Source organism: Eubalaena glacialis, chromosome 3, assembly GCF_028564815.1.
Source record: "Eubalaena glacialis isolate mEubGla1 chromosome 3, mEubGla1.1.hap2.+ XY, whole genome shotgun sequence".
Classification (NCBI taxonomy): Eukaryota; Metazoa; Chordata; class Mammalia; order Artiodactyla; family Balaenidae; genus Eubalaena; species Eubalaena glacialis.
In genome coordinates, this window is record NC_083718.1 from 156,148,303 (window position 1) to 156,167,531 (window position 19,229).

Consider the following 19,229-nt stretch of genomic DNA (forward strand, 5'->3'; position numbering starts at 1 on the left):
GAGAGTCGGGGGGAGCTGGGGAGCTTTCTGGGATAAGAGGAACTGCCCATTGAAATCCGGGTATCCAGGACACTGGTATGAATGAATGTCAGGGAAGGAAGGGTTGGATGTGATCATTTTGGTGTTGTGGTCTTGCTGGGGTGCGAGTCGTTGGAGAAATGTGTCTGGAAGGCCGAGGGACTGAGGTTGTGGGGAGCCCGGGTTCCCCGAGAGGCCTCGGGATCAGTAATGAGGCTGGACCCACCGGGTCCTAGACAGAGCCCCCGCCCAACTCTCTTCGTGGCGCATTACGGAGCCGGTCCCAGAGCCGCGCAACCAGTCCCCACTCCCTCCGGTGAAATTGCCAAATTAAAATGAATCATTTGGCCCGTAATGGCCGAGGCGCTTATCGGGGGCGAGCGGACCCGCGGCAGTGCCTTATCTCCGCGGCACACACGGCCCCCGCGCGCCTCGGCCCATGCTAACGAGGCCTAGAACGTGAGCGGGATTAGAGCGCGGCGGTGGAGGAGCCGGGCGCGCCGCGGCGCGGAAGGGGGAGACTGGAGGGGGGGGGGCTGGGGGAGGGCTCGGCACTAAGGACCAGGCCTCAAAATGGCCACACGCGTACCCCCTTAGCGGCAAAACGTGAGCATTCTGGCCTTTTTCTAGGGGCAGGCAACCTACAACCTCCCACGGAATCCCCCATCCAGTTCCTCCCTCTTTTGCCCGCTCGCAGAAGAGGTTTCGCTCCTTTTCCCTCGGTTTCTTTCGATGGGGGGCATTTTCCACCGACGCCCTTGAGCTCGCCGCCGCCGCCGCCCCTCCCGCCTCGGAGACTCTCTTCCTTCCTTCCCCTTTTCCTTACGCAATATACAGAAATGCGCGAGGCGGTGGTTGGTTTTCATTTCTCCTTGGTGGTTGTGTGCATGCGGTGGGATTGTGAGAGTGAGTGTGTGAGCTGTGGGCAGTGTTGACTTCTTCTGAGTGTGGTCTTCTAGGCGATAGGTTGTGTGTCCAAGTGTGATGGTGTTTGCCCTCTTTGGGGTGTAGATTTGAGTTCTCCGAGGCCCTTCTGCGTTTTCATCGTTGTATATAATTATGCTCGTTTGCCTTCTCGACATGTGTGTTGGGTTGCTTGTCCTTTGCGATTGTGTTTGGATGGTCTTGTTGTTGTGTCGGGCGTGTGTGATCCTGACTACGTTGGGTTGTGCGTCCCTGAGCGATTGCGTTTGATCGATTTCGTTGTGTCGTGCTGGACAATGTATGGGCCTGACCGAGTCGGCTTGTGGGGCAGTGTTGGGTTGTGCTTACTTTGCTTCCCTTCTATGGGGCTGGACCGCGTGTGGCCCTGTCCGCACCGTGTTGTGTGCCTGTGTGCTGGTGTCCTTTGGAAGTGCGTTTGTAAATCGCTGGGGGGTGGAGGGGAGGGCGAGCGAGCGAGAGATGGATGCGCAAGTTGAGGAGGCGGCATGGGGGCGGGGAGAGGGATTTCACGTTTTATTCCAAATTATGATGTATTCGGAAGCCAGTGTTGGCTTGGATGAGCAGCCCGATCAGCGGCTGTTCTGTCCGGAGGCCACTCTGTGCCTCGGTGTTGGAGGGGTTGTTAGTGAGTGGGAGGCTCTTCCAGGCTGGAAGCTGAGCAGCGCTCGCGGAGGCCAGCGCCTTCAGGCCGGTAGCCGCCGGCTTCGGTTCCCGCCGCATTCAGGCTTCGTCCATTTCTGGTCAGTTTCGCGGGTACGGCCGCCGGGGTCTACGGGAGAGGCCCGGAAAAGACAATGGGCGCATTCTCCAGGCCTCGCGCCTCGGGTGGGGACCTTCGGGATCATCTCCAAGGAACATTTTTCTACCCCCTCCCCGGGTGAGCGACATTCCGCGTGGGTCAGGTACCCGTCACATCGATGACCGGGACCGGGCTTCATGGAGGGACGGGGTCAGTGCTGCCCTAGCTCCGAAAGAAAGGATTTTGTTTTGCCAGTTATTGTGGTTGCTAATGTCATCATCATCACCACCACCACCACCACTACCACCACCATCATCATCATCATCATCATCATCATATTTTAATTAAAATAATCGTCCAGGAGCGAAGCGGCTTGTCCCTTTTAGCTTCTTCGGGGCGATAACAAAGCAGCGCGGGTTTCCTCCCACCAGCGCTGTTTTTTAAATTGCTGGGTTTGCGGTACGGAGAGAAAATGGAGAGAGGGACAAACACAGAGACTCCGTCCTAAAGCAAAAATTAACCCCGACCTCAGACACCGGGCATGACTGGATTCCTCCTTGTTCCCACACCTCCCCCCTCATTTGGATTAGAAGAGGAGAAAGAAAATCTCCCGCATTGAACTGAAACCGCAGGGAATAATTATTACTGTATTTCCACTAAAGCCGGGGCAAAAAGGAGGTGGCCTTAGCAATTAATCCAAGACTTCGATGTGTGACCATAAACTGGACAATTTAGGCAAAACAAATTAAACAAACCTTCCGGAGGGAGGGAAAAAAAGGTGAACTAAATTTCACTACCGCTACACCCTGGGAAGCAGTACTGGATTTATTTTTACCCTCCCTCCTCTCCTTGTTTATTGCTGAAAAGAATTACTAAAATTCTCCCCTTCTCCGACGATCTGAATACCGATAAATCGAAAATCTTGTGTAGGGATCGTTGAGGGAAAGGCGAGGGCCTTTCCTTTCTTTCTTTTTCCCTTTCTTTTCTTCTCCTTTCTTTCTTTCTTTTCTTTCTTTTCCTCCTTTCCCTCTTCTTTTTTCCCCCCCTTAATCTATAGAAAGAAAAAAAGGGACCGGGATACATCAGGTATCCCCCCACCCACCCCTTTCTCTCGGATCTGCGCCGTTCAGACTGTATCCCTTCGGGAAAGTAACCTTTGGAATTGGGTTCTGGTTTCGCTTTGGGTTGGAGGTGGGCAGGTGAGAGTCATGAAGAGAATGGGGTCCTCAGAGGTTCTGTCCCACCGACCAGGGTCTGAAGATTGGATCCCCCTTTTCGGACACACCCCCCCCCTACCCACCCATGCCAGGCTGCGGACGACTCCGCGCTGTGGCCACAGCTCCGGCCTGACTTCGGTTCCCGAGCCAACGGCGTAGACGAGTCTGCTTAGAAAACAAACGGCCACACTGAACCAGACATCCCGGTTGGAGGGTCCGATAACGTTCCGGGCAGTCTGCGGCGGGATTGTTGTTGTTGGACTAGATAGTTATTCCTGATTGGTCAGGTGTAGGGTTCTTTTTTATGGGGGTGCGGGGGAGGCTTCAAACACCTGCATGTTGGGGGCGGAAAGCTGCTGGCGATTCCCGGGGCGGGTTGGCGAGGACATGAGGTAATTCCCAGCCATTGACCCCCATTTCTCTCTCTCCCTCCCTCTCGCCCTCCCTCTTTCTCTCCACCCCCATCTTTCCTGGAAACTCGCTTTGGGCGCGGCAGACCGCCCAGGACCACACCGCGGCCTAACTGCTGGTCTCTCAGTGAGAGAGGGGGAAAGCAAAGACCCCTTTCCACAACCTGGACCTTGGCTCCCGCCCCTCTCCCGCCGGAGGAGGAGTGGAGATCCTATTCAGAGGGGCCGCTCTCTCTAAATATGCCCCAGGTGAGTTTTTGGGGAATAGTACTGGTGGAAACAGTCACCAGGAAGGCCTTGGGATCTGGCCTGAGGTGGGGAAAGCTTGGGACAGAGGACAGTCCAGTTTCAGATTGGGGAGGAGGAGGGGAGGACGAACCCAGAGCTGGGAATCCGGGATCTGACTCTGCCATTGACTGTGGCCTCTGTGCCACTGTGGCTTCCAGCAGGGCCCTTTCCTGACCCTGGGTGAAAACAGCTAGTTGGACTTAGTCCCCCCACCCCCACCCCAAAGTCCCCCTCTGTCCTGGTTCTGTGGACGTTTCACAAGGCTCATAACTTTGGGACGGCTATATCCGGATAGCGCAAGCTGTGTGCGCCCGGGGCTCTGGCAGGAAGAAGGCCGCAGCCATCCTGGCTAACGCAGTCCCAACTCGGGTGGGCCCAGGCTGGGGCCTAAGGCCTAGGGTGGGGCCGCGTTCAAACACCCCTCCACTCCAGTAGCAGCGGGAAAGTGGTTCTGTTCACGGGCGATTTTGGTTTGCGTGCAGGCTTGGGGCTCCCCCAGGGGGTCATGCGGGTGTGGATGCAGTATCAGGGACCAGAGGCTGTGTTTAAGGCGGTGGCTCTAGCCGGGGCATGGCGGAGGCTGTTTTCACATAAGAAATTTTCCTTGCTGGGAATTGGGAGCTGCGGGAGACCAGGTGCCTGCCCCCCAGGAGCTCTCGGGTTCCCCTGTCTTGTTCAGACACACATGGAAGTGATCTGGCTGGCTGGCTGGCAACAGGAGATGAGCCGGTGTAGGGGGCTTCAAGCTGGGTCTTGGTTGCACAAAGAGGAGTTGTAATGGTCCAATAGTCTAGTGCTGTTTGGTTCGAAATCTGAAATCTTCTCACCCCCTTCTTCATTTTCCCTAATAAAAACAAATAAACGTCACTCAGGCTTTCCTTTTAATAATCTTAACCAAAGCCAAGTGATGGGGTTTAGTCACCGACCACCAAAAGTGCTTGTGAGTTCTCTGGCAGCTTCCTCGAGAGCCTGGACCTCTGGCCTGGGTGATCCTGGTTGCGGACGAACTGGCAGGGTTTTCCTGAGGTCCTGGGAGGGGCGGGGAGAGGCTGACCACAGACCCCTGGGGACCAATCATAGGTTTGGGGGGGGGCTCAGAGATATAGATATTTATAGGCGTCTGGAGAGGGCATTTGGGGCCAGAGTCAACTCATCTGAAATACGTGCTCCCCTTGCCCCTCTGGGATCTGCTCCTACTCAGAGTCTCGGAATTAAACAGAAGGTACAAATGTGTCATATGGAGAGCTTGAGCTCATTCTGGCAATTGCTGAGTGAACCGTTTGTCACTCGGTTAGAAGCTGGGACTTAAGCACGTGTCACTGGGTGCACAACGGTGCCTGGGGACAGTAAGGTAGGGAGCCAGCTCCCTGGGGCTTGTATGTTTTGCCAGAGGACGGTATATTTCTAATGCATTTCACTGTTGCAGGGGAGCCAGGAAGTCTCCAATGGTATACCTCTGGTGCATTTCTAGTGGCCGCAGTGTCTTGACGGTCGGTCCCATTCTGTGGATACAGACCTATTGTTTCCACCATGATCATAAACTCGTTTCCAGTGAAGTGTTGCGGACCTACTGCCTTTGCAGCCAGGGTACACCAGGTCTGGGGGAATTTTGTCGTTTTGGGGCGCTGCCCATGGGGCTGGCAGAGCTAGGGCAGTAGCTTAATCTGAATGGTGATTCTCCATCAGCTGTGTGTCCAGTGGCAATTGAGCTGAGCTCCTGAGGAGGTTTCAGAAGGTCCGGTCTCTCTTCTGGGGTGGGAGGATGGTTCCCAGGCCGACTCCAGTCCAGAGTGGTGCAGTGGCAGAATGGCTGCCAGGAATGCTCAGATGGACTCTGCTTGGTGCTGAGTTGGATTTTTGTGTATTTGTTTTCTGCTACAAAATACCCCAATTATGTAATTCCGACAGCAGAAACCTTATTTTGAACATCTTATGAAGCCTGTTGAGTTGGTTATATTTTTATTGTTGTATTAAAACTCACAAGCATTTCCACACTCTGGACCCAGAGTCTCATAGTTTTTCTGTTTTCATTCTTCCGGGGGTGGGGTGTGTGTGTGTGTGGCAGGTTATGGAAGAACTGGAGGGAGCGGTAGTGGGGAGTGGAGCCTCTGCCTGCGGTCACCCAGGAGTATGGTTGAGGAGGAGAGGACTGTCCTTGGCTGGTGGCGGGGGGGGGGGGGGGGGGGGGGAGGGGGTAGGATATATGAGAGGGTGTATATGGGAGGATAACAAAGACAGAGCGAGACTGGAGTTCTAGTCCTGCTCTGTGGCAAACAGGCGAGTGTGACCTTGGGCAAGGTAGTCTCCTTGCGGGCCCAGTCTCCCAGTCCATAATAATGTTTACTTGAGCATTTGCACAGTGCTTTTAAATGCATACATGAGGTACTCCTCCCATTTCCCAGAGGACAACACCGAGGTAGGAGAGGGGGGTGGGGGAGTGCTGGAGGAGTTCAGCAGCCATCATGACACCCCTTCGCCCCACACTCCTGGATGGGAGCCCGGACCCCAGTGGCCTCAGGAGCACCCTTTGAACGTCGGGGCTTCACACTGCCTCAGGCAGGCTTCCCTTCTAGACCCCACCTCACTTTTGAGTCCAGCTGAGCAGAAGCGGGTATAGTGTGCGGGGAGGTAAGGCCGGGATCATCTTCTTCCCTTCCTTATGTCCCATCTCCAGTCCCGGGAGGAGTAAAAGTAAAGGGCCACTGGGGTTTCCGGCAGCTACACAGAATACAGGTGGATTTGCGGAGTGTAGACGGACTCCCCCGCAGGGGTGAATATGTGTTGAAAGGGAGAGCTGGCTCCTCCGGATAATTCTCTGCCAGCTCTGATCCCTCTTGCACCCCCCCCCTACACACACCAGGTTTCTGGGTGTATGTGTGTGGCGGTAGGCTGGGGGCAGGTATTGCTGAAAGGCAAGGGAGGTTCGAAAAGCACCCCACCTCCGCGCGACAGGTTCCCCGCCAAAACCAAAAGGGGGGCGGGAAGAACACGGTCGGGGATTTGTTCCCTCCTCTTCCCTTGCGGCCTGAGAAGGGGCACGGGGTGATATTTCTTTCTCGCCTCTTTCTACATTTCCTTCCTCCTTTTCCCCCCTCTGTTTTTCTTTCGCTGGCTGTATTCCTTTTCTTCCAATGTCTTTGTCGTTCTTCTCCACCTCTGTCCTTTTGGCCCTCAGTCTCTGTCTCCCGGGCACCCTCCTCTCTTTTCCCAAAACAGAGGTCCCCTTTCCCTCCCGCCCCAGCACTGCGGGCGGGTGTGTGTCCACGTGGCGCTAAGTTTGTCCGCCTCTTCTCACGTTTCGGTGCGTGAGTTTCTCTCTGCCTTTCACCCCCTCCCCCACCTCCCGCTCCGATCCCACCCCACGTGGATGGGCTGGGGGCGGTGGTCAGAGCGGGTGTCCGCTTGTCTGTCTGCCCGCAGGATGACGGAGCGGCCGCCGAGCGAGGCGGCACGCAGTGACCCCGCGCTAGAGGGACAGGACGCGGCCGAGGCCCGCATGGCCCCCCCGCACCTGGTCCTGCTGAACGGCGTCGCCAAGGAGACGAGCCGCGCGGCCCCGGCGGAGCCCCCGGTCATCGAGCTGGGCGCGCGCGGCGGCGGCCCGGGGGGCGGCCCCACCGGTGGGGGCGGCGCCGCGCGAGACTTAAAGGGCCGCGACGCGGCGGCTGCCGAAGCGCGCCATCGGGTACCCACCACCGAGCTGTGCAGACCTCCTGGGCCCGCGCCCGCCTCGGCCCCCGCAGAGCCGCCCGGCGACGGCCGCATGGTGCAGTTGAGCCCGCCCGCGCTGGCGGCCCCCGCCGCCCCCGGCCGCGCGCTGCTCTACAGCCTCAGCCAGCCGCTGGCTTCTCTCGGCAGGTCAGGGCCGGCGGGAGGGGCGGGTGGGCAGGAGGCATGGGCGCCGGGGCTCCCCTTCCGCACGTCGGGAGCCGGCTGCCCTCCTCCCGGCGGGGCAGTGCGGCTGAGCGGGCGGAGAGAGGGGGAGAGGGGACGTTTTACACCCGGGGGTCGGAAAAGTCTTGGCTGGAGCCCCCGTGCAAGTGAGGAACGAGCGCTCTGCTAGTGTGTGTGTGTATGTGTGCGCACGCGGGGGGCAGTGTGCAGGTGCCTTGTTAACGCGGCGTGCTGGGAGCTTGGAAGCCGAAGAGGGGGAGTACCGGCACGCGGCTGGCTGTGAGCAGAAGCGCGGGATGCTGCCTGGTGGTGGTGGTGGTGGTGGTGGGGTGGACAGGAGGAGTCTGAGTGTGAGTACCAGGAAGGAGTGTGTATGAATGCGCTCCGCTGTGAAATTCTTCTGGAAGCTGCAGCCCTCGGTGGACAGGTAAGAGATGTGCATCTGAGGGTGCTTGCAAGAGGGCTGCCTCCTCTGAATCTCCCCGCCAGGGCCCGCCTGGGGAATGGATCCCTCCCTCCTCTCCGGAGCTCCTCTGCCCCTAGCTGCAATCTCTGGCCAGGATCTGTGCTCCCTTTGGTGTGAGGGTATCCATTTCCCTGCTGGGGCCACTGAGGTGGTGGAGAGCAGGAGGCACGATTGGGGTGGGGACAGGAAGATGAGGCAGGGAGAGACAGTGGGGGGCAGTCGGTGAGTCTGTGGGACCCTGGAGGAAGAAGCTACGGAGAGTCGAGTGGGTGATGGGGGGCATGTCAGTGGGGCTGAGTCAGGGTTTCCTGTCTGTTGTCTGTCCATGGGCCCCATGGGGCTGGAGTGAAGGTGGAGTGAAGTTGGGGGTAAGGGACAGGGTGCCCTTATGTGGTGCAGGAATTGCACACTCCCAGGTGTGAAGGCCGTGTCTGCCTGTGTGAGCACCTGTTTGGGAGCGGAGGTGTCTATGGATTGTGCGCTTGTATGGGGGGGGGGTGTATGTTCATTTTTGTGTTTGCTCCCTGTGTTCACTATTAATTCTGTGTGTGTGTTTGTGTGTGTCTGAGTGTGTGTGTGTAGGGGTGTGTGGCCACCCTCCCCTTGTTTGTCTCACCACAGAGAGAGGCTGGGGGTGTTGTGTGTGTGTGTGTGTGTTTCATGCTCCTTCTATCCCCAGTTCTGATGTGAAGGGACCAGGGTTGCCCTTGTTTTTTGGGGCGGGGCCTCAAGAACATGTGGGGAGGATCTGTATGGAGCCTCTCTCTCCCCTCCACCCACATGTGATCTTGTGATCTGCCTGCTCCCTCCCACAGTGGGTTCTTTGGGGAGCCAGATGCCTTCCCTATGTTTGCCACCAACAACCGAGTGAAGAGGAGACCCTCCCCTTATGAGATGGAGATTACTGATGGTGAGTCTACCCCCCACCCCACTTGTGTACTCACTCCCTCAAGCTGTTAGAACCCTGAAGGAGGGATCATCGGGGACTACTCCCTAGGTGTCTCACATAGATGGGCAGCTCTCTTGGAGCCAAGAGAAGCTGTCGAAGTCCTCGCCCTATTGACCTGGGACTAGGGGAGGTCATGGGTGGGGCTGGGGGTTGCCACACTCATAGTCCTGGGAAGAGAGTGCATGGGAGTGAGGACACGCTGTGGCGCTTAGCCCAAACCTCCACGTCAATTGTAGTCCCCACTCTAGCTCCATTCCTGCAGTTGGTAAGGATCCCACGGGAGGGCAGAAACACATAGTGTTTCTAAGCACCAACCTCCAAGGATTCTCTGTATCTCCTCCCAAGTCCTCTTTGGAGTCTGATGTCTTTTCCCTGCCTGGAATTGCACCTTTTAGGGTCTTGTCCCAGGTCCCTGCAAAGTGGGGCCCTCTTGTCCCCTTTTCCATGCTCTGAGCTGAGACTCGGAGTTCCCTTCCTGACATCATAGATTCTACCCTGCTCCCTCCCTCCCCCCCACCCCAAGGGCCTCAGCACTTTTAATGTGAACTACCTGAGTAGTCTTTGGCCCCGAACTTGGGGGAAGGAGTTGGATGAGTGGGAAATTTGGAGGACCCCCTCCCTCTTCCCAAGGTTGACTAGATGTAGTAGATGGGGCCCAGCACCAGGGGGCAGGAGAGCAGGCTCTTCAGAGCCGAGGGACTTCCTGGAGCTCCTGGTGCACACCGGAGGCCTTGGAGCCAGACTGGGATTTCTGCAAGTTGCTGGTGGGAGGGATGTATATTGAGCTGGGGCTTCTGGAGGGGATCCCTCTGTGGTGTTCTGGAGAGGAGGCAAGCTAGCATCTGGACAAGGAACAGATCTCAAAAGACCCAGCCAGCCTGGGGCACAGGGGTGTAGGGCCGGGAGGGAAGGGTGTTGGAGTGTCAGTGCTGCTAGGTTAGAGACAGGAGGTGGGTGTACCAAACAGGAAGTAGGCAAGACCAGCCCTGAAGTTCCCCAGGGAAGAGGCATTTTCTACAAAGGTCAGAGACAACAGAAATCAGGCACAGAGGAAGGGGCAAGAGGTGAGGGTTTGGGGGGAGTGCAGGAGTGTAGAGAGGCGATTACCCATAAATGATGCCAATATTTACCAAGCACCTACTCTGTGCCCTGCCAGCATGAGACAGAGGACATGGAGGGAGGTACAGACTCAGGAAAGAGGAAGGTGTAGAGAGGTGGGTGGTTCTCTGGAAAAGACCAGAGAGGAATAGACAGAAATGGAGGTGAAGGGAAGGGTGGAGGGGTGCAGGATATGTCCATAGGATTTTGAAATCAGAGATTTAACCGAAAGGAGTCCATAAAAGTGGAGCTAACACAAGGTCTAAAGCCAGGACTTGATGTGCATTTCTGTTGCTGAACTTTTCTGGGCCTCGGTTTTCTCATTTTCTCATTTGTAACGTAGGGAGAATAATAGCTTCCTCACAGGTTGTTGAAGGAGCACAGTGGGGTAAAGTGCTTTTAGGGCCTGGCTTGGGGTAGGCGCGGCTTCTGGAGTCTGTGTAGCTCTAGCTGTGACAGCAGCCATAATGCCTCTCTCCCCACCTAGGAGCTCCCTCAAGATCAGCCAGCTTCAGCCACAGAGCAGTGGTCCTCCTGATGGCACAGCTGAGGGACTCCCCTCTGTCTGTCCTGGAGGCCGGAGAACAGCAAGTTATTTCCTCTGAGGCGCCCAGGGTAGGACTGCCCTGCAGATGTGCTGTGTTTTTCCCAGCCTGGGTCTGGCCTTTGGCAAAGAGTCAGCTGGGCTGGGGCCTGCTGGGGTTTGGAAAGATAGCTTCTGAAGCACTGTGGGCAGAGGATGAGTGATTCTCCCTGGGGGAAACATGGTGTGTGTGTGTGTGTGTGTGTGTGTAAGACTGGTGTGTGTATGTGTAAGACAGAGATGATCAAGTGGGAAGTGTCGGCACAGATGAGCTGGGTTGCAGAGGCAAGGTCTGCCTCCGTCCTGGCCGCAGTCTCCCTAGCTGTGAAATGAGCAATGGGTCTTAGGTGATGTCTTCTCTCCTACCCAGCTTTCCACGTTCTGAGATCCGGTTCCAGGGTCATCAGAAGAGGGCAAGCAACCATCCCAGTACTGGCAGTTCCTTCAGTGCTCAGAGCTTCCTGAGGACTGCCAGGAGCTGGCTCTGTGCCTCAGGGTTGCGGAAGGAAGCGGCTGCCTCAGCCCAGGAGCCTGGGAGCGCTAGCGGGGCACTCCTCTGCCTTTCCTGGCTTTGGGAATCCCAGGTCATGCTTGGACATTTAGTGCAGTGCTTTGTATACCGTAGGTGCTCGATACATGCACGCTGGTGTCTGCCCCTGCTCTGCAAGTCTTAGTACACGAGCGCTAGTGAATACTGTTCTAGTCTGTGATCAGTGCACTGTAGACACGGGGAGATGGAGGCAGCCCTCAGACGCCTGCCTAGAGCCTCAGGCCACGCCTGTGCGTGGCTGTCTCTCCACTCCTCTCCTGGGGGAGAGAGCCCGCAGGGTAGGTCATTTCCCCACCACTCTCTGCTCTCTCCTCCATTCCGTACCTGCCAGCATGATCAGTTAGTCAGCAAATATTTATTAAGCTCCTACCTACTCTGTGCTTCCATCACCCTTAGAATAAAATCCCCACATCTTACCGCAGGGCCCTATGGGATCTGGACTCAGCCTACTCTGATCTTACCCACACTAATCTAGCCGGGCTGGCTTCAGCCATTTTCCAGCTCAGGGTTTGTGCACATGCCCTTCCAACTTCCCTTCCTGTGTCTGGCTGGCTCTTCTTCAGCCTTAAGTTCTTCCCTTATAGATGTCACCTCCTCCGAAAGACTGTCCCCAACCACCTCAGGTAAACATGGCAGCTCCTTTCCATCTTTCGTTTACATTCAGCTTCCTGTTTGTTTGTTATTTGTTTGCTGATTGTTCATCATCTGTCATCCCCATTAACACGTAAGCTCCACGAGGGCAGGGACTCTGTGCACCCTTATTCCTTAATGCCTAGCACAGTGCCGGTTGTCAGTAAATAACTGATGAATGGATAGTAATAGCTAACATTTATGGAATGTTTCATCAGAGCCAGGTATTATCTTAAGTACTTTAACTGTATTAGTTGTTAGATCCACAAGACAATCTTATGACTTGAGTTACTAGTATTATCTCCATTTTACAGGTGATGAAGCTAAGGCACAGAGAGTTCAGGTAATTTGCCCAGAGTTACTATCTAGGGAGTAATAGTCAGGAATTGAACCCAGAAAGTCTGGCTCCAGAGTTTAATCTCTCTAACTAGTGCCATATGGCCTCTTAGCACAAGTGAATGAATGAATGAATGAATAATATATGGTTCCTGTCCTCAAATTTCTCACAGCTTAGAGAGGGGGACAAACATGGAAACATACAGTGATGATCAAGAGTGATGGAGATTACAGGATTATAGGGCCATGGTGGTTGGTTAGATCTGTCTGGAGGGGTTGAGGGAAGTTCTCAGAGAGGAGGAAACAGATAAACAGGGTTTTGAAGGACAAGTAAAGAGTTTTCTGAGTAAAAGGAAAGAGGGCATTCTGGGTTTTCCAAATTTCCAGGTGGATGGCTTCTCTGCTTCCCCACAGGAGAAGACGCCCTGGGGGATCCCTGACCCACTGTCCTAACCCTTGTCCTCCTACCTCCAGGTCCCCACACCAAAGTCGTGCGGCGCATCTTCACCAACAGCCGGGAGCGATGGCGGCAGCAGAATGTGAACGGGGCCTTCGCTGAGCTCCGCAAGCTGATCCCCACGCATCCCCCAGACAAGAAGCTCAGCAAGAATGAGATCCTCCGCCTGGCCATGAAGTACATCAACTTCCTGGCCAAGCTGCTCAATGACCAGGAGGAGGAGGGCAGCCAGCGGGCCAAACCTGGCAAGGACCCTGCGGTGGGGGCTGGTGGAGGGGGTGGTGGCGGAGGGGGCGCTGCACCTCCAGATGATCTCCTGCAGGACGTGCTGTCCCCGAACTCCAGCTGTGGCAGCTCCCTGGACGGGGCAGCCAGCCCGGACAGCTACACGGAAGAGCCGGCACCCAAGCACACGGCCCGCAGCCTCCATCCTGCCATGCTGCCCGCCGCGGATGGAGCTGGCCCTCGGTGATGGGTCTGGGGCCACCCAGGACCAGCCAGGAGGGTGCCCTCAGGCCATGGGCACCATGGGCTTTAGGGCAGGTGGGGTGAGGATTGGGCAGCTCTGAAGCAGGGCATGGACTTTCGATGAGCTTTCCTTGATGTCTGAACTGTGGGAAGTCCCAGCTGCCTCTGGGGCTGGCTTTCCTGTTTCCTGCCTCAGTAGGAGAACAGAAAAATGGAGCAAAGTGGTAGGTACTTTTTATGAAGATGGCACGGTCTTCCCCCTTTTCCAAATCCCTAAGACTTCTCAAGTAAGAGGCTGGAGTGGCGTTGCTTTTGGCCTGGCGCATGGGAGCCCTGTCTTGGCTGAGACCTGGGGTTGTCAGCTCTCTCCTGAGGCGTCCAGCAGCCTCTGCCTTGCCTTTAGCCCCTCCCAAGCTGGCTGGGGTGGCTTTTGTGGCCACACTGTCCAAATATATAGGTACCCAATAGCTGCCCATTTCTTGAGCCCCCATCTTCACCCAGGCCCCTGTTGGTCCATCCAGCTTGCCAGTGCTGCAGAGAGTCACAAGCCTCGAGGTGCCTTCTTCAGGGCCTGGTTGAAGAAGACAGCCAGTGGACAGCCTGCTTTCGACTAGCTGGGCCAGAGGGTCAGAAACCCAGAAGCCCTTACTTCTTGCCCTGGGGATCGAAGCTCTGCTTTCTCCCCACTGAGACTTGCCTTCCTCATCCTTGTGGCTGTGGGGACTGAGTCTGCGGCTGTGAGCGTGCCCTGTGAGCTTTGTTCGAAGGCAGACAAAGGAGAAATGATGAGAGTGAAATTGAGCAAGAGCTATTTGGGGCACGTGGGCTTCAAATCGTGGTGGTGTCTCAGAGCTACCTGCCTGCGTCCTCAGCGACACGTCGCTGTTCATGCAGGGAGCAGATGCCAGTGTGCTGATCGGTGTGTGTGGGTGCTGAGAGTAGACGTGCGGCCCCATCTCGCGTTCTCCTAGCTCCTCAGAGGGGCCTCCCTGCTGCAGGATGTCTGTTTGCTGACGGTCTGGTCTGTGTCCTGAAACTGAATCGACAACAAACTCTGTCCTATGAATTCCTGGCATTTGGGATTTTGCTGACTTCAGGTATTTGTGGGATCTCTAGGTCTTGATATGACCCAGGATCTAGCCCCACGTCTAGGGCCTGGGGAGCCCAGTGAGAGACCAGGCCCTGGCGGAGACCCAAACACATTGACATTCACTTAGCGGAACCTTCGGCATCCCTGAGTGCACAAATTTTGGTCATCAAGGGTGTGTATGGGAGGCTGGCGTGACGCAGTAGGAGTGCTCCCCGCCAAAAGTTGTACATGACATTTTTGTAAATCAAATCCTTATCTTCACCTTTTAAAGAAATACTGCCACAAGTCCCTCGGTAAAGTGGAGAATCCTTTTGTAGAGTGGACTGCTGCCCCCTCATTGATCTCCCGTGTCAATCCAGATGGTGGGACATGGTTTTCTTAAGGCGAGGCCTGCCTGTGACCCACGTCCCAAGCCCCTGGAACAAACTGCACACAAGTCTTACATACCTGTCATTGTGCCCCCACATCACCCCAGCCGGCTCTGACCAGGCTCTGCCTTTGAGGTCAGAGGGAAAACAATGCTCTGACTTTGCCCTGTGCATAGCAATGTGGAAGAACCATCGCTGCGGCTGTCGGGAAAGGCCCTCACACCTTATGGGCTCCAGCCTGGGGGCTCGCCCTCACCATGGCAGGATCTTGGGACAGCCACATGCCCATGGGGAATGATCCCTGCTCTCCTCCCCTTCCTTTTAAGTTGTGAGAGGTCCAGTTTGTGGGGGTGGGAGCAACATGGTTAACCCTTGTAGCACTCTCTCTGTCCCATTTCAGCGCCGCCCCCCCCAGTCATATTTTGATGAACATTAGGATTCATTCCTTTCTGATACTTGGAAGCTCCTGTGAAAAATCCCATCTGTCTAAAGATGGAGCACCTATTCTAGGTCCTAAGGCTGTGTTTGCTTCCGGTGGATTAATTTGACCTGGGAGTGAAAAGTGGCCACGGTGAGCATAGGTGGATGGGTTTTAGGAGATGGATCACACATTCTATGAGGAACTCCAGCTTCTGGCTTCCTCTTCTCTCAGACTTGCAGTGTGACCTGGAAAAGTTCTCTCTCTGAAGGTCAATTTCTCATAAATACCCTGGCTTGGCCTGTCTCCTAGGGCTGTGGTGTGGACTGAATGGAATCATGAAAGTAGAAGCATTTTGAGGCTGTACGGAACTCTGTCCCCCTCACTATCATTCCTGCAGTGGGGTTTCCCACCCTGAGTCTGGGACCTAGGCAGTGGGCCAGTCTGCCTGTCTCCATAGCATTTGGGTAATTTAGGTTCTAAACCACTTTAGCCTGAGTTATCTAAGTTATCCTTATCTCTCCAGATTGACCTCATTTCAGTCTCATTCCAAAGCAAGGCACAGGAGGGAGACTAGAAAAGAGATGGGGACAGAGGCAGAATATGTAAAAAGTACAACAGCTACCCAAGACAGGCCTGGGTAGGGGTGGGCAAAGCTTCGTGTCCTTGTTAAGAACTAGAAAAGATCCATAATTTTCACTTTCATTTCCAGCACCTCCCCCCACCATACTCTTCTCCTTCCTCTGCCTCCTCTTCACCCATGAACATTCTCCATCCAAGAATAATACCTGTACAAAAAGGAAAAAGTGTAAAGGTAAAAAAACAGGAGGAGGACAAAGATGATTGTTAATGACTGGAGGGAATCACATCTTTTAAGACAAATTCGTATTCTTTTATTTGTAGTGGCAAACGACAAGATGGTACAACCTTTATCCTTTTCCGAAAGCAAAACAAAGGGCACAGCATCGGTAGTCAGCCGACACCTGTCTCGGCCTTTGGGGGTGGTCGTGTCGTACTTGTGATGTCGATGGTACGTGGCCCCCGCCGAAGGCTTGCCCCCCAGCCCATGTACATAGCGCATCGTTCCTGTGGGCGGGCCCAGCACTTTCCGTCAATGTTGTACTGTACGTGATGCATTGCGTTGGTCTCTGCATTTTTCTGCAGAAGAGGAGTAACCGCTCCAGGTACCTTGACCTTTGTACAGCCCAGAGGCCAACACTGTGGGCGTGTGACTCTTTAGCGACAAAACCCATGTGGTGATGATGTGTGTATATATATAAGGATATATTGGGAAGATTTCTAAATAAAAATTTTACAAAGGGGCCTAGACTCTGTGCTTGCATGTTGCACCCCTAGGACTGAGAGTTGGGACGTTAAAGGAAAGGCGTGGCACGAACCTGTCTCCCCTGATATGGGTTCTCCCGGGGTGGGCTCCCACCTTCTACCCTGAGGCTCCCCCCTTAGGGTTTCCGTTCTTTTACCTTTGCCAGGCCTCACGGAGGGGGGCCTCTTCTCAGTGCTGTGCACGCACACTTTGGGCACGGGGCCTCAGGCCGGAGAGTCTTCTCTGCGTGTCGGGTTCAGCTCCGTGGCTGGGGCAGTGGCTTTTATTATAGGTTCAGGACAGATTAAGTTCTCACCAGAGGATGGTCCCAGGCTCCCCAGTGACTCAATGGAGGCTGCTCTTGAGGACTGGGGGTGCGGGTCTTACGTGGGGCTCAGCGACAGAGGCTGAGGCTTTGGGAGCAGTGAGTGGAGGCTGAGGCAGAGAGCCACCGTTCAGAGGCAGGGACTCTGGATGCTGGTGAGGCCTCTGCATGCAGACTGTTGGATCTTCGGGAACCTCAGTAGGTCAGGTAGGAACTTCCAACAAAGTACCAATCCTTCTTTCTTTCGTTCATTTAGCAAATATTTATTGAGCCCCTATTGGGCCAGGTATTGTTCTAGGTACTAGGATCTAGCAGTGAAGAAAACCAAGATCCCTGTTTTTGTGTCGCTTAAATTCTAGGAGGGAGACGGTAACCCACAGACACACACAGCCATATGAATATGTTGATTGTATAGTAGGTTAGAAGGTGGTTAGTATTAAGGGAAAAAGATGTGCCAAGGGGGGAGCTCAAGGGGCCCACAGATAACTTTGGCTCTTTTGGGGTGAGCCTTGCTCATCCTGCCAGGCTCTGATCTTGGCCGCCCCTGTTCTGGAGGTGCTTCCAACCGTTGCTAGGAGGGCAAAGGCACAACAGGGCATGGGGATACTGCTCTGGCCTGTAGGGAAGCTCCTCGGCTTTTGAAAGACGACAAGTGTGCCTCTCGCCAGCCCAGAGCAAGGAGGTCCATGGGCAGAGGGATGGTGAACTCAGTCATGGGATGAGGAGACCAGTGGGAGTGGGTTGCAGGTCTTGGCACTGGTGGTGGGACCAGCATGGTGAAGGGACATGAGAGAGAGACAGGGCAGGGCAGTCAGAGGAGTAGGAGAACTCCTGGGAGTGTGAGTGTGGTGTGTCAGAGGCTAAGGCCAAAGGGTGTTTGGGGAAGTGGTTAGCCAAGCCCAACGCAGCCGAGAGGGCAAGCAAGAAAAGGTCTGAGAGCGCTGACTGGATTTGGCAACGTGGAAGTCGCTGGTGGCATTGGTGAGAACAGCAGCAGGGGAGGGGTGGAGGCAACAGTCTGACTGTCGTGGACACAGAATCGGAAGGAAGGAGCACCCATTTCCAGAAGGACCTTTCTCAGGAGAGAGCGAGGCAGTCCACGTCCAGAGAGCTCAGGAAGAGCCCGTCAGCTCTGTGGCCACCAGGCAGAAACTACGAGGCTATCAACTGCCCAGGCTGGCTGGTGCCCCATCTCCAGATGGGGAGACTGAGGCCAGAGAGGAGAGGGATCTTCCCAGGGCCACACATCCCATGGACAGTGGCAGGCAGGGCAGGGCCGGGCCTCCTGCCCCCCCGCAGGACAGGCTGTGCCTGTGAGGGGGAAAGGCGGCCACGGGGCCTCACCCAAATGGTCTCTCCGGCCTCATTTCTCACCACCCCACCCTTCGTTCTCTCTGCTCCTATTGCATTAGCCTTTCTGCTCCTGCTACAATTTTTTTTAACTGTCCAGTTTTTGCACTTTTGGTTTCTATCCATCCTCTGTTCCCACCCTCCTTTCATCTAGTTAAGTTGTCTTCAGCATCAGGAGACTGTCCTGACTCACTGGGGTCAGCTGCCTCCTTTGTGGCCCCACAGGCCTTCCTTCACTCTCTGTCTGCTTGTCCACTTATCTGCTTTCCCACTAAAACACGAGCTCCTTGAAGGTGAGGCCGTGCCTGATTTGTCTCCTTGCCTCCAGCGCCCTGCGTCAGACCCGGTATGGGGCCCTTTCAACATTTGCTGAATGAAGAGGTTCCCCTGCATGGAATCTCTCAGCTCGGTGTTGAGGCCAGTGTGGAATGAAAGGGTAGAGGGATGGATGGGTGGGAGGCTGGGTCATTCCTGCAAAGATGCCCTCTGCCTAAAACCATGGTCCTGGGCTGGTCAGGGGCAGACGGACAGCTCTGCCCCCTTGGGCTGGCAGAGGACCTTGGGCTGCTTTGGTTGGTGGATAGGGAGGTGGGGTATGTGTTTTCTTGGGTTGGGCCCCCCTAGCCTTGTTCTCGTACTGGATCCGGGTTGGGGTGAGGTGGGGATAATGAAGATCAGGAGGCTGATGATCTGGTCCGCTCATAGCAGCCTTACCTCCCCATGCTGCCCACTGCCCTTTCCCCAGCTTGCAAAACAACTAACTGTTCCCCAGCAACCAGCTCTCCCCCTCTGGCTGTGTGACCAGACTGCTGGGGACGGGCCATGGTGCTGGGCACAGCGTCCAGCAGTAGAGGCGCAGCCATCATGACTGTAAGGACAGGAGTCAGTCAAGATCACCCAGGCACCCTCTCTATCGTCCAGAGGAGGAAACGAGGCCCAGAGAGGGTATGGGCTTCACCAAGGTTATATAGGATTTGAATTCAGGTCTGATCCAGAGCCAGTGCTCAGGGCCCCTCAGGAGAGGAAGAAGAAATAGCCAATAGGTAGTTAGTGCTCTTAGAGCAGGTGGGCCTGTGCCAGGCTGGGGGCAGATAGCAGCTCAGTTTGTCCAGCAATCTGCCCAGGACCATGAGCAATCAGTGTGGGCGCTGGAGAGCTTGCCGATAGCTACACGCTCGGCTTGAGGACAGGCTCACGGGCAGTGAGGACAGTTGATGTGGTGTCAGCTCAGGGAGGGAGAGGCCAGGACATGAATGGGACTGAGCAGGAAAGGCAGCAGGGCCACAGAAAGAGCCTGGCCTTTGGG

At 55.4% G+C, this 19,229-nt stretch overlaps 1 protein-coding gene across 9 annotated transcripts; it reads left to right on the plus strand.

Moving 5' to 3' along the window:
- Positions 1-1,528: 1,528 nt before the first annotated feature.
- TAL1 (TAL bHLH transcription factor 1, erythroid differentiation factor) lies at positions 1,529-16,241 on the plus strand. Of its 9 annotated transcripts, none has more exons than XR_009700390.1 (7): positions 1,529-1,703; positions 2,954-3,133; positions 3,416-3,578; positions 7,038-7,475; positions 8,793-8,887; positions 12,598-15,738; positions 15,828-16,241. XR_009700390.1 is itself a non-coding variant. In XM_061184247.1 (6 exons), exons 4-6 carry the CDS (start codon positions 7,039-7,041, stop codon positions 13,050-13,052), a joined length of 987 nt encoding a protein of 328 aa, XP_061040230.1. In that variant the 5' UTR covers positions 1,529-1,716; positions 2,954-3,133; positions 3,416-3,578; position 7,038; the 3' UTR covers positions 13,053-16,241. The 9 variants fall into 9 exon arrangements, 4 of the variants coding, with proteins under 4 accessions (XP_061040230.1, XP_061040228.1, XP_061040231.1 ...); XR_009700392.1 differs by having other exon boundaries at positions 12,598-14,145; positions 15,637-16,241; XR_009700393.1 differs by having other exon boundaries at positions 12,598-14,145.
- The last annotated feature ends 2,988 nt before the right edge of the window (positions 16,242-19,229 follow it).